The 11,643-nt window shown below is 43.9% G+C and overlaps 1 protein-coding gene across 2 annotated transcripts; it reads left to right on the forward strand.

The window, feature by feature from the left end:
• The first annotated feature begins 37 nt into the window (after nucleotides 1-37).
• KLF6 (Kruppel-like factor 6) lies at nucleotides 38-8,931 on the forward strand. Of its 2 annotated transcripts, XM_006758147.2 has the most exons (4): nucleotides 38-410; nucleotides 3,109-3,685; nucleotides 5,360-5,483; nucleotides 5,927-8,931. In XM_006758147.2, the coding sequence occupies exons 1-4, from the start codon at nucleotides 309-311 to the stop codon at nucleotides 5,976-5,978; spliced, it is 855 nt and encodes a 284-aa protein (XP_006758210.1). In that variant the 5' UTR covers nucleotides 38-308; the 3' UTR covers nucleotides 5,979-8,931. The 2 variants fall into 2 exon arrangements, with proteins under 2 accessions (XP_006758210.1, XP_006758211.1); XM_006758148.2 differs by lacking the exon at nucleotides 5,360-5,483.
• Nucleotides 8,932-11,643: the final 2,712 nt, after the last annotated feature.

Here is an 11,643-nt window from a genome sequence, read left to right on the forward strand (position 1 = left end):
ACGAGTCACGTGGGGGGGAGGGAGTGGGGGGAGCTAGGCGAGGAGGAGGGGGAGCTGGCAGCGGAGGTTTGAATAGGGAAGTTTTGCAGGGGTTACGTTTGCAGTCAGTCCGGTGTTTGCAAATATTGTGTGGGCTCGCGAGCGCGTCTCTGGACTCCGGCAGGATCTGAACCCGCGGCGCCTCACTGCTGGGCACTGAGTTTGCATGAAACTTTCCCTGCGCTGCAGGCACGGCCGCTGCGCTCCCGACTCCAGACCGCACACCTCCGTGTTGGTTCAACAGCGGGGACTGTCTTTTCCAAACCGACATGGATGTACTCCCAATGTGCAGCATCTTCCAGGAACTCCAGATTGTGCATGAGACCGGGTACTTCTCGGCGCTGCCCTCCCTGGAGGAATATTGGCAACAGGTAAATAGGAATTATGTGCCAGGTACCCCGGTGCGCCACGGAGGGTGCATCACGCACGGACAGTCTGGTGTGTGGTTGAAGGTGCACTGCTTTTTTTTTTTTATGGTTTGGGTAAAAAAAATTTAAAATTAAAATAATTAGTCTTAAAACATAGTCCTGCTGTCTCCGGTGCGGGAGGCACTTTGGAAAAGCTTTTTCCAGCTTGGACCGGAGTTGTCATTTACGTGGAGCGCAGCAGCGCTTCGTTGCTCCCAGTGTTTTAGCCCGTTTCTCGGGCTTCTGAACCGGAGGGCAGACCCTGCTCCACCGGCTGATCTCACGGCGCGAGCCCTTGGCAGAAGTTTGGTGCTTGTACCAGCTCCAGACTCCACAGCTGGAACTTGTCATTTGAACTTGCGTGGAAGCCAAGGGTATTTTTGTCAAAGATATTTGTTTTTGTTTTCCTTTTGGTCTTTGTACTTAGACAGTTTTGTGTTTATTTTTTTAAAATTAGAAATTTCACTAGCAAAACACCCACCAGCTCTTTTTCTCTACCAGGCCATTTGCTTCTTTGGCATCCTTAACATTTACCTCCATCTGCCTTGTTTTTCTAACCTGCTTCTTTTGTTAAAAAAAAAAAAAAAGAAGAAAGAAAGAACGTTTGCACAATCAGTGACTTATCAGTCATATGACAGTGAGCTCTTCTAGTCTGAGTTTGGGAAGAAGAACCTCAGTTTCCGGCATTTTTTTTTTTCTAGTGAAACTAGAATTTTTGGCATTGGACAAATCTGAAACTTAATTTTTCCCCTTTCTAATTTATTAGTATTGCCTGAAGGGAGCTCTCTTCTGACACTTGTCACATTGTTTTTTAAAAGATACAAGGGGCTGTCTCTCTGCCCTGCTAGAATGTTGGCTTTTGTCACAAAGTACAAATATATTCTGTGGATTTCAAAGCCTAGAAAGCTTTAAGAGGGATGAAGTGCAGTGTGGCAACCTTCTAATGCCTGCTTGATTGTTCTCAGTCCTGTCCTGCCTTCCTCTCCCCTGCCCCCTTTTCCGCCTTAAGAAGCTGCTCCCTAGGACGTGATTGAAATTGATCTAAGTAGTTTCCTTCAGGCATTTGGGATTTGGGCCCCAAGCCAGGCTGAGCTCTCCTTCGCCTTCAGAGGCTTTTAAACTCTATGAGAGCTTCGCTCCGGTCCCCAGAGCTCATCAGCATAATGGAGATTTTAAATTAGCCAGATGATAAAGTTTAATAAGATCTCAATAAATGTGCTTTTGTTTTTCTTTGGAACATCCATAAAATATCTAGCCGTCTCTCCTCAGAACACTCAGGCCTGCCGTTGTAACCTAGACATACAGTTTTAGGGGTAAAGAGAAAACAATGGTTGTTTTCCCCCCTTTGCTTGCTCATGCTTGCTCCGTGAGGATTCTGTGGGCAGGGGGAAGGGTTTGTGTGCTATATTATGATCGCAGGCACGTTGCTAAGAAAGCAAGCATGAGTGAGCCCTTCCGGTAGCTTAGCTAGTCCTGACCATGATTTGCTAAAAAGGGCAAAGTCGGCTGTAGAAATGTAAATCTGTAGAATTGCGGTCGTATAGACAACCTTATATGGCCATCCAGGCAATTGATCCTAGTGAAGAGAAGGGCAGATATAATTTAATCCTAAAATGTTTCCTACCGTTTTTCTTTTCCAGTGGCTAGAAAGTTTGAGATGGTGGGGAGAGGGGATGCTGGTCTCTCGGCAGTGGTAGCTTCTTGAAAGGTTGGTTGTGGGTCTGGGGAGGGGGCACTCTGTCCATGACACATTGCATGCATATCTGAACCGGGTTCTTTTTTGGCTGCTGGTCAGAATTTCAAAAGGAAGTCTCCTCTGGCATTGCGTGAAAGAAATAGAGTGATGACTCATACAGTTGTACTCTTGGCCAGTAGATAAAGTTCTTGTCCATTGTGGCACTCCCAGCAGGGCCGGGAGGAATTTCCCCTCCTGCATCCTTTACAATAGCAGATGGCCATTCTGGAATGATTTCTCCCCTCTGTTGTCGAAGCTCTTGTTTTTCTCTGACCACTGTGGAAGTCATTAAAGTTGTGTGTACCCATGGCCCTGCACTTGGGAATGGCATTCTTTGAAAGCCTACTAGGTCTGGGCTAAGCAGGAAATGGGTGGTTTCTGTGCAGCTCCATTGATGTCCTTGAATATAGACCATCAGCTTGCTGCGTCTGCTCACTGAGTGTGGCCCTGTGCTCTCAGCTGTGTCTGCAAAGGGAGACACATGCAATGTCAGAACACATTGCATTGTATGCGTTGCAGCCTTTCTGTTTTGTGCTTGAGGAAGGAGGATGGCTGGGTTTCTCTTAATTGCACATGGTTCTCGAGACTGTCAGATAACCTGGCTAAACCTGTGGGGGGTGTGTCTGAGGCTGGTTTTCTTTGTGTGGTTTACAGAAACTCATTAGTAATGTCAACACTGGTAACTATAACAAAAACTGGCTTAGTGACCTTCAGTCACTGTGGCCTTTGGTCCAACATGGTATTTCTTCTGAATCCATCCCCATTCCTAGAAACAGCTTTCCTCTTGCTCTCCTAAAGACACGGTTCTTATAGTGACATGGCCACAGTCTGTTTGCCCTTCATCCCTGCATGTATTTTGGAAATATGCTTTTGGTTCTATTTTCAGTTGTCATAATCACGTGCCTTCTTGTGGTTCCTTTCGCACAGACCTGCCTGGAGTTGGAACGCTATCTCCAGAGTGAACCCTGCTATGTGTCAGCCTCTGAAATCAAGTTCGACAGCCAGGAAGATCTGTGGACCAAAATTATTCTGGCTCGGGAGAAAAAGGAAGACCCGGAAGTGAAGGTTTCCTCCAGTCCTCCTGAGGATGCTCTCAGCAGCCCCAGCTTTGGCTACAACCTGGAGACCAACAGCTTGAACTCGGATGTGAGCAGCGAGTCATCTGACAGTTCCGAGGAACTCTCACCCACTTCCAAGTTTACCTCTGACCCCATTGGCGAAGTGCTGGTCAACTCGGGGAACCTGAGCTCCTCAGTCACCTCCACACCCCCTTCTTCCCCAGAACTGAGCAGAGACCCTTCCCACCTGTGGGGCTGTGCACCGGGTGAGCCGCACCCTCCAGGGAAGATACGCGGTGGGACTTCGGGGAAGCCGGGTGACAAGGGCAGCAGCGGGGACGCCTCCCCAGACGGCCGGAGGAGGGTGCACCGATGCCACTTTAATGGCTGCCGAAAAGTTTACACCAAAAGCTCCCACTTGAAAGCACATCAGCGCACTCACACAGGTCAGTCCCTCCTGCGACCCGGGAGGTGGGCCGCTGGTGGGCGCCACTGAATTGCACCAGCCCTGGGAGGGGGCCGGGCTCCGCAGAAGGCTGTCAGAGCAGACACATCCTCACCTCACTCATTCCCTAAAGAGATGGGTCTCTGGGAAAGACAGAGTAGGAGGTGAAAGACTGGACATGTGCCGATGAATGGTTGACACTTTCAGAGTAAACAGACAAGAGGTAAATCACGTTCTCCATCTCCACCCAACCCCCTACCCACTCCAATCCTCCTGGTTATCAGGACCCATTGTGATAGTGTTACATGGAGTTGCCTCTGATTTTTTTTTTGAAATGAAACTCAAAGATCAGGAGAGAGGGTGGCTGGACAGCATGGTGCACGCTGGTGTTGACAGTGTCGGGATTGAACTTGACCATAAGCTCTGTGTAGCAGTTTTGATCAGTGGGTGCTTACTGGGAATTTCTCTGTGGATCATGCTGTGCTTTAGTTTTCTGATACCAATTTTTAAAAACCACAAATTGAAAAAAAAGTTTTTAATGAAATATTACAACCTAGCCCTAGCCAGTTTGGCTCAGTGGTTAGAGCATTGGCCTGAGAACTGAAGGGTCCTGGGTTCAATTCCAGGCAAGGGCACATACCTCAGTTACAGGCTCAATCCTCGGCCCTGGTCGGGGCACGTGTAAGAGGCAACCAATCAATGTGTCTCTTTCACATCGATGTTTCTCTGGATCTTCCTTTCCCCTCCTTCCCCCTCTCTCTAAAAATCAATGGAAAAATATCCTCGGATGAAGATTAACAATAACAACAACAAAAGAAATACAGCAGCCTAGATGAAAGTTCTATTGAAAATTACTATTATAGTCTCTAGGGTAACTGGTGATGAGTCACAGAAATGTTAGAGCTGGAAGGGACCTTAGAGATCAAGTCACTCAAGCTCTCATCCTACCACTAATGAGAGGAGATGGCTGAGCCCTCTGCCAGGGTTCCCAAGATGGTCATGGCTGAGGGGGATCAGGACCCAGGTGCCATTTGTCCCAACAGCATTCTCTGCGACTGGTTTTGGCAAAACGGTTCCTGTCCTCAGGTAGCACTTTTTAGTGAATTCATATTTATAATCTGACCAAGGAACAAAGTGGACTTGGTTATTTCATTGCCATTTAGAAAGTTCTTTGACAGCCCTGGATGGGGTTTCCCAGAAACTCATGACTTCAGTTCTGGAGAAATGTAGTTTCTCGGAGGAAACAACAAAGCTCATTCCACAGGGAAGTGAGTAAGGAGCAAAATAAGTACTTGGGAGAAACCGTTTCCATGGAGAAAGCAATAAAACCCTGCCCTCACAGAGGCTGTGGGTCCAGTGGGCTGACACATCACCTCTCAAGTATTTCTTCAGTCTGAGTAATCGTCTTTCTTACATATTAACTGACTAAGGTCATGTGGGCTCCGGGTCGCTTCCACAGCACTTGGAGGCCTGAGGCTAGGTCAGGAAAGAGCTCCTGGGTGTTACCTTCTGAGCGCCAGCTGCTGTTCCTAATTGAGGTGTGTTAGGAATTCCCGAGGCCACCAGACCTGGCGCTTGCTAATGAGTTGACTTTCACCATGTGGTGTTGTAGCAGGGCCCCTTCCCTCACTGGACAGTGAAGTCATGGCATGCTTGTCTTGTGCTCTCTTCCCAGGAGAAAAGCCTTACAGATGCTCATGGGAAGGGTGTGAGTGGCGTTTTGCAAGAAGCGATGAGTTAACCAGACACTTCAGAAAGCACACTGGTGCCAAGCCTTTTAAATGTTCTCACTGTGACAGGTATGTGCTTGAAGCGCTGGGTTCGGGAATGCCATCCCCCTAATGGCGTAGGCATACAGTAAACCTGGAGAAAGGCGAATGTTTTCCTAGCCTGTACTGTGCTGTTTTAGCCTTGGACAAGTCTCTAATATGCCTATTGTCCAAGTTAGGTTGCTCTGTGTCCTGTATGTGTAAAACCAGAGTGATTTCATTCCTACTGAAGTAGGTCTTCAGTAGTTTTTGAATTTCAAGACTGGGCAGTAATGTGCTCCAAAGAGCTGACTGGAGACCTTAATTTATATTTCTATCAGTTGAAATTTCCTAACCCTGGAAATAAATTGTGATGATTCAGTGGATTGCCAGCTTCCCTTTGAGAAGGGCTGGGTTGGGGTGTGCAGGGTGGGAGATCTGTAATCCAGCGAAGGCTGGAGATCTAACCTCTCTGATGCTGATTGGTTTTGCAGGTGTTTCTCCAGGTCCGACCACCTGGCCCTGCACATGAAGAGGCACCTCTGAGGGAGCAGAGTGTGAATCCTGCGGCTAAAACGGCTTCCAGGCTGAGAGACGGCCATGGAAGGAGGGTGCGTGTTCCAGCCAAAGCATGCCATTTTGCACCCCACCCAGTTGCCTCCAGGACCTCTCCTTGGAAGGTCTTTCGAAGGCGAAAGAAGTCATGTCAGAAGCGGCAGAGCGCCTGTGGTGTGTGGTGTTTGGGTGGCCTGGACTCGCCACTGGTACCTATCTTCTGAGTGGTCCCTAAGCCTTTGCCGTGAGCATGTGCACTGAGAATGTTAATGGTTGGGTTGACTGTATGTGGAGGATCTATTAGGACTGTGTGATGAGGCAGAGTCTTTCCTGTGCAGTAGCAAGACTGCAAGAGACAGAAAAAAAATTGTTTGAATGTTTTGTGTGTGACAGGTAAACCATGAGAGGAGATGACCACCAATCATTTCTTTGGGGGGTGGGAGGGTGTCTGCGCCTTAGGGAAAAAAAAAAAGAAAAAGAACAAAAAGAAGGGAAAACATGGAGGGCGGAGTGTGAGTGGTCAGAACCCCTGTGTGGCGAGTGGATGTGGGAGGGGGAGCCCTCCTGTGTGAGAGGAACATTGGCGTCTGGTGCAGCTACGAATCGAATCGTGCAATGTGTCAAGTAGCTTGTTCTACTGGCTACAACAGCTCATTTGTTACCCTTTGTATAAGCTGTGTATTTACAAATATAACACAATGGTAACCTTTCCTTATAAGACAAAAGTAATGCATGGTCTAGGGAATTTTCTGCTTTTCCATTTTTAAATCAGAATTACAATTTTGATTCCAGTTACTGAGCAGCTAAGATACAATTTGTTGAAATCAGTGATCCCTAGCCATTTGGGCCTGGCAATACACAATTTCTCTCCCCTTCGATTTTTGTAACACTCCCCTTCCAGAAAGGTGGTGTGCAACATAGGATTGTTTTTTAAATGATTCTGAATTTGATGACCTTTTTGGAAATTTAATGATGCCCTTCAAGACATTGGACACCTACTGGGTGTCAAGAATGCGAGGGCTGGTCTAATGTTACATTAGACTAAGAACCTAAAATTTTCTCAGTTGGGTGGATAAAACCACTAAAGCTTAGAAAGTGTTTTCTCATGCAGCTATGTTTCTCTTATTTATGCCTTGAGGACTAATTTCTGGTTTTCTAGCTGTTAATGCACTGTAGATCTTAAAAATGGTGCCTTATGCAAGTGGCCCCTTATGTGGGGGTCTCATACAGGGGTATGGGTGATGCATGCTTTATTAAGGCTCTTTTTTCACCTGGCATTGTACTGTATCAATGTAAAATACAGAAAAAAATCTCTTTAAAGTCCTCCTTCACAAAGACAAATAGAGAGATGAAACCCCCCCCCAAACAAGTCAGTATTTACTCAATATTTTGCATAACTTGACCATCAGTGTTAAAATGGAAAACACATGATAATTGAAAAACCTGACCATTTCTGCCACCATGAGACTTTTCGTATAGACTTTGCACAACAATTGTATAGTTCACACACCGGCTGTATTTAATATGTAATGTTTTCACGCATATTAAAGATACAGAAGTATAAAAAAAAACAATGTTAATGTATTTGCTTAAAAGGCACAAGTTTCACATACCTATCTAGCTATTTGTTGGTAATACAGAAAGTATATTAATTTTTTAAAAGTGGGCAGAATTCTTGTGTATGTATATTTGTGTGTATAGTATGTATATGTTTGTGTGTGTGTATATATATATACATATATATAATATATAAATATTTTTTTAAGGAGAAATTAGATGTTTAGCTAGAAAATTTCACAGCCTGTGAAGAAATATTTCAAAATGGCCATAAAGGAGGTAAAAATGAAAACTATAACTTTTATAGAGGCTTTATCTTTAATTTAAGTATTTGCTACAGACTCTTGGCAAGGACTCTGTTCCAGACTGCTGACTCTGCTCATCTTACTGGCAGGTCTGGAACAGGGTACTGTTGGCCACTCAAAATTGGCATGAACGGAATACTAGCCCACAAGTTGGTCTCAGACACACTATTGTTTTGATTTTTAATTTCAGCCTTATTAGAAGATCTAAGAGTCAGCTAATTACAGGGATTTTTTAAGAACACTTTTTATGCAGATGAAGTTGGTTTTTTTGTTTGTTTGTTTTTAGTACTTAGATTCTTCCCATTTTTCCAATGAATAATTTCCCTGATTTGGCACACCACAGTGTGGACAGCTGATATTTCATCCAGCTGCTGGCTTGTGGGTGTGGATTTTTATACATATATATATATATACATATATATACACATATATATATACACATGTGAGTCTGGCTGGGCTGGTATTTTGTTTGATCTTCCTGGAAATGAGCAATGATGAAAGCTCGAATAACTGGTTTTTTTATCTGGGCTGATGAATACACTTACCTAAAGAACTCATTTCATTTTGCTAAGGGGGAAATGCACTTTTGGCAATTCAAAATCCAGGCATTTGATTTGCTGGATTTTGGAAAACTCCTTTTTTGGCCCTGCTGTGCGCCTAGCCATAACAATTCCATTAAGTAAGAAGGTAAACAAAAGACAAAAAGGAAAAAAACCACGCAACTTGCACTGGCTTGTCTCACTTATGAAACACCACGGAGTTGTTTGATTGGGTGGGGCTGGGTGCCGTGTATATCAATGCCTGTAATTTTCATAATAAGCAAGTACATAAAGAATTATATTCTGTTCAGGTGATAACTGAGCCTCAATCAAGCAGAAACTTTTTGCTTGACATTAAAAAAAAATTTCTATTAGTGAAATTTCTTTTTTTTTTGAAGCACCCTGTTATCTAAAGAATCTTTGTAAGATTTTTGTAAAATTTTGTTTTACAAGATTTTATTTGAAATTGTTTTTTGCAAGATTGTTATATTTCTGTATGAATGTATTTTTTATTGGAATAACATAAAAGAATTCTTATCAGGATCTCGACTGTGCTTGGTTTTTTCTTGGGGCAGGGTGGGGATGGGTGGGGGGGCGATGAAACAAATTCCTGCTCTATTAGTCAACCTTGGGAAATGTCCCTTGTACAACTCTGAAAGCCTCTTGCCAGCCTAGTCCCTTCCTTCCAGCTTCACAGCCTGACCTGGGAGCTAATGTGCAAAGAACAGCCTAATGTTGCTCCCCTGAAATGCACTGAATTTCCTTAAAGCAACCTCCAGGCTTAGGCTTTGGGGCACAGTAGGAAAACATTTGCTCCTGCGTTTTATCTTCCTGTCACTCCAGCCAGGGGAATAATACCGCAGAGGCATCTGCACAATGACAAACTTGAACGCTTCCTTTCCCTTTCTCGTGCTCCAGCAGCCCTATTCCAGTTAAGCAGTTAGATCAGGGCCAGCCTTCTCTGACCTGGCCCACACACCTGGCAGAGCTGTCACAGAGGAAGGCAAAAATGACAGGAAGGGACAGCAGGCCACAAAGCTGTCCTGGCTTTCTACAACCCACCCTTCCATACCCCCTGCCTTCTCTGGTAGACCAGTAAGATGGGGTGGAAAGTAAGAGGTTGTTTACATGATCACCAGATAATTTTGTATCTTTTTCTTTAAAGGCTAATGGGATACATTCAATGTAGAGTTTGAAAATAAATAGTCCGCTTTTGGATTTTTAGAAAGGTTTCATGTAAGTAGCCTTAAATCTTGGTCCCAGTTTTACTGCGTGTTAGTAGCATCGGTTTATCTGCAAGTCCGTTTTCAGGCTGTCTCAAGCTAATCAGTAGTGATAGGTTAAAGCAATGTGTGCTTTCCAGAAGGGGCTATAGGATGGTGGAAATTTTCATGGGAAAACTTAACGTTCTTCCTTTGAGGAAGTTCTCACATTTTGGATGCTTTAAGTGCTCATGACTTCTCTTCATAGCAGATCTTTGTTTTGCTAGATGTGCAGACTTTACACTAGCTTTTGATTTTATAATTGGGGAGGGGAATTTTTAAATGAATCCCCAATGTTAAGTGGCTTTCTAGAACTGCAGTAAAAATATCAGCAATTCGGGAGGCGTTGTTGGCGTGGGAGGGTGGAGGAAGCTGATGAAAATTTGGCCAGGACTCATGGGTGTGTTGTGTTCTGAAACACATGTCAGGATGACTAATAGTTGGATTGCCCTGACTGTATGGCTAAATAAAGGCTTGATAATGCATTCTGGGCTACTGGTAAGACTTGACCACTTTGTCATGTGCAGACTATGCTGAACAGCTCAGTTATGTTCAAATAAGGCTGTTAGGAGAACTGTTGTGCAAGCAATCAGCTGTAAACCTAACATATTTATAGAAGTATAAAAAATTTCAGTCTGCTTAACAAATTTTTTGAAACCTAGCTCAAAGAAAGGAAATGTTCCCGTTCTAACTAGTTGCTGTGTGCTCTTGGACAATTTGCTGAGCTTCAAGGGACCTCCACTTTCTTATGGCTGAAATATTTTGAGCAAGGGCACATGCATCTCACATTTTATACAGCACTACAATTCTGTGGTCTGTGAGAATAGGGTGGACTTGAAATTATAGGTTCACTATCTATGGATACTCAGCTCAGATCTAGAAAGCTCTCTCATGTGCTATAGTAGAAAGTATTGTTGAGAGAATTGCTCTGACTTAGAACGGAAACAGAAAGTTCTCAAATTGCCCTTTGCCCCTTTAATTATAGTGAAGTTATTCAGGCATTTGGTGCTTTATAGCATGCCATTATTTTATTTCAAAAATAAACAAACAAACAAAAGATCTCTTTAAAAAGTGCCATTGTAGCTATTGCAGATCCAAGTCTGTCATATCCCCCCACCCCCCAAATCTTAGTCCATACACCCGTGTGCACAAACAGTGGGGGTGGTGACTAGAGTCAAGTTGTTTACCTTTATATTGTGGTTGCTGTGGAGAAAGAACATAGCTTTCATGTGTAACTCCTTTCTTAGGTCCTAACCTTATGGTACCATGAGCTATTTTTTAACAACCCTCCTTCCCAACTAAATTCTTCCTCTCCCCAAATTGGGTGATAATAAAGATGATGATGTCTACTACTTTTTTTGCCTTAACCAGGAACTGGGTAAGGCAATATGTCATATCTGTGTGTGTGTGTGTGTGTGTGTGTGTGTGTGTGTGTGTAGAATGAATGCCACGTGGTAGGTACCATTCCCATTTCACATATGAGGAATATTGAAGCTTCAGGAAGTGAAGCTGCTTTCCCTAGCTCAACTAAGTGCTTGCCTACAACTTAGTTGTAGGCAAGCATCCAATCCAGGGCTCTCAAATGGCAAAAGACCAAGGTTTTAATCACCACTGAACACTGCTTTCTATCTCACCCAAGTTCTCACAAGAGCCTGTCGAATTCACCTTAAAATGAAGTTACATTTATGAAATGGAGACAACTTTCTTACAATTCAGAAGCACTAAAGCTATAAACTGTGCTGTAATTCTGAGCAAACAAAGTAACCATTTTGAATTGCTTTCAAGATATGAGACAGATGGCATGTATTTATTTTTAATGTTTAAGAAGATAGAGAACACAATTGGGGATGTGACATCCTGCATTAATTGGCAAGCATCACCTAATGTACGTAGTTAAGACACAAAGAGAGGAAAATTAGGGTCATGCATCACCCAAATGAGGCAATACAGCAAAGTGTATTTAACTAGATTTATTTTATAACATGTTCTCTTT

This window comes from Myotis davidii, unplaced genomic scaffold, assembly GCF_000327345.1.
Source record: "Myotis davidii unplaced genomic scaffold, ASM32734v1 scaffold194, whole genome shotgun sequence".
Classification (NCBI taxonomy): domain Eukaryota; kingdom Metazoa; phylum Chordata; class Mammalia; order Chiroptera; family Vespertilionidae; genus Myotis; species Myotis davidii.

Bases quoted from the DNA above. Each gene is read 5' to 3' on its own strand.
- KLF6 (XM_006758147.2), top strand. From the start codon at position 309: ATGGATGTACTCCCAATGTGCAGCATCTTCCAGGAACTCCAGATTGTG. The intron at 3,686-5,359 runs GTCAGTCCCTCC...CTCTCTTCCCAG, and splicing joins ACATCAGCGCACTCACACAG to GAGAAAAGCCTTACAGATGC. The intron at 5,484-5,926 runs GTATGTGCTTGA...TTGGTTTTGCAG, and splicing joins AAATGTTCTCACTGTGACAG to GTGTTTCTCCAGGTCCGACC.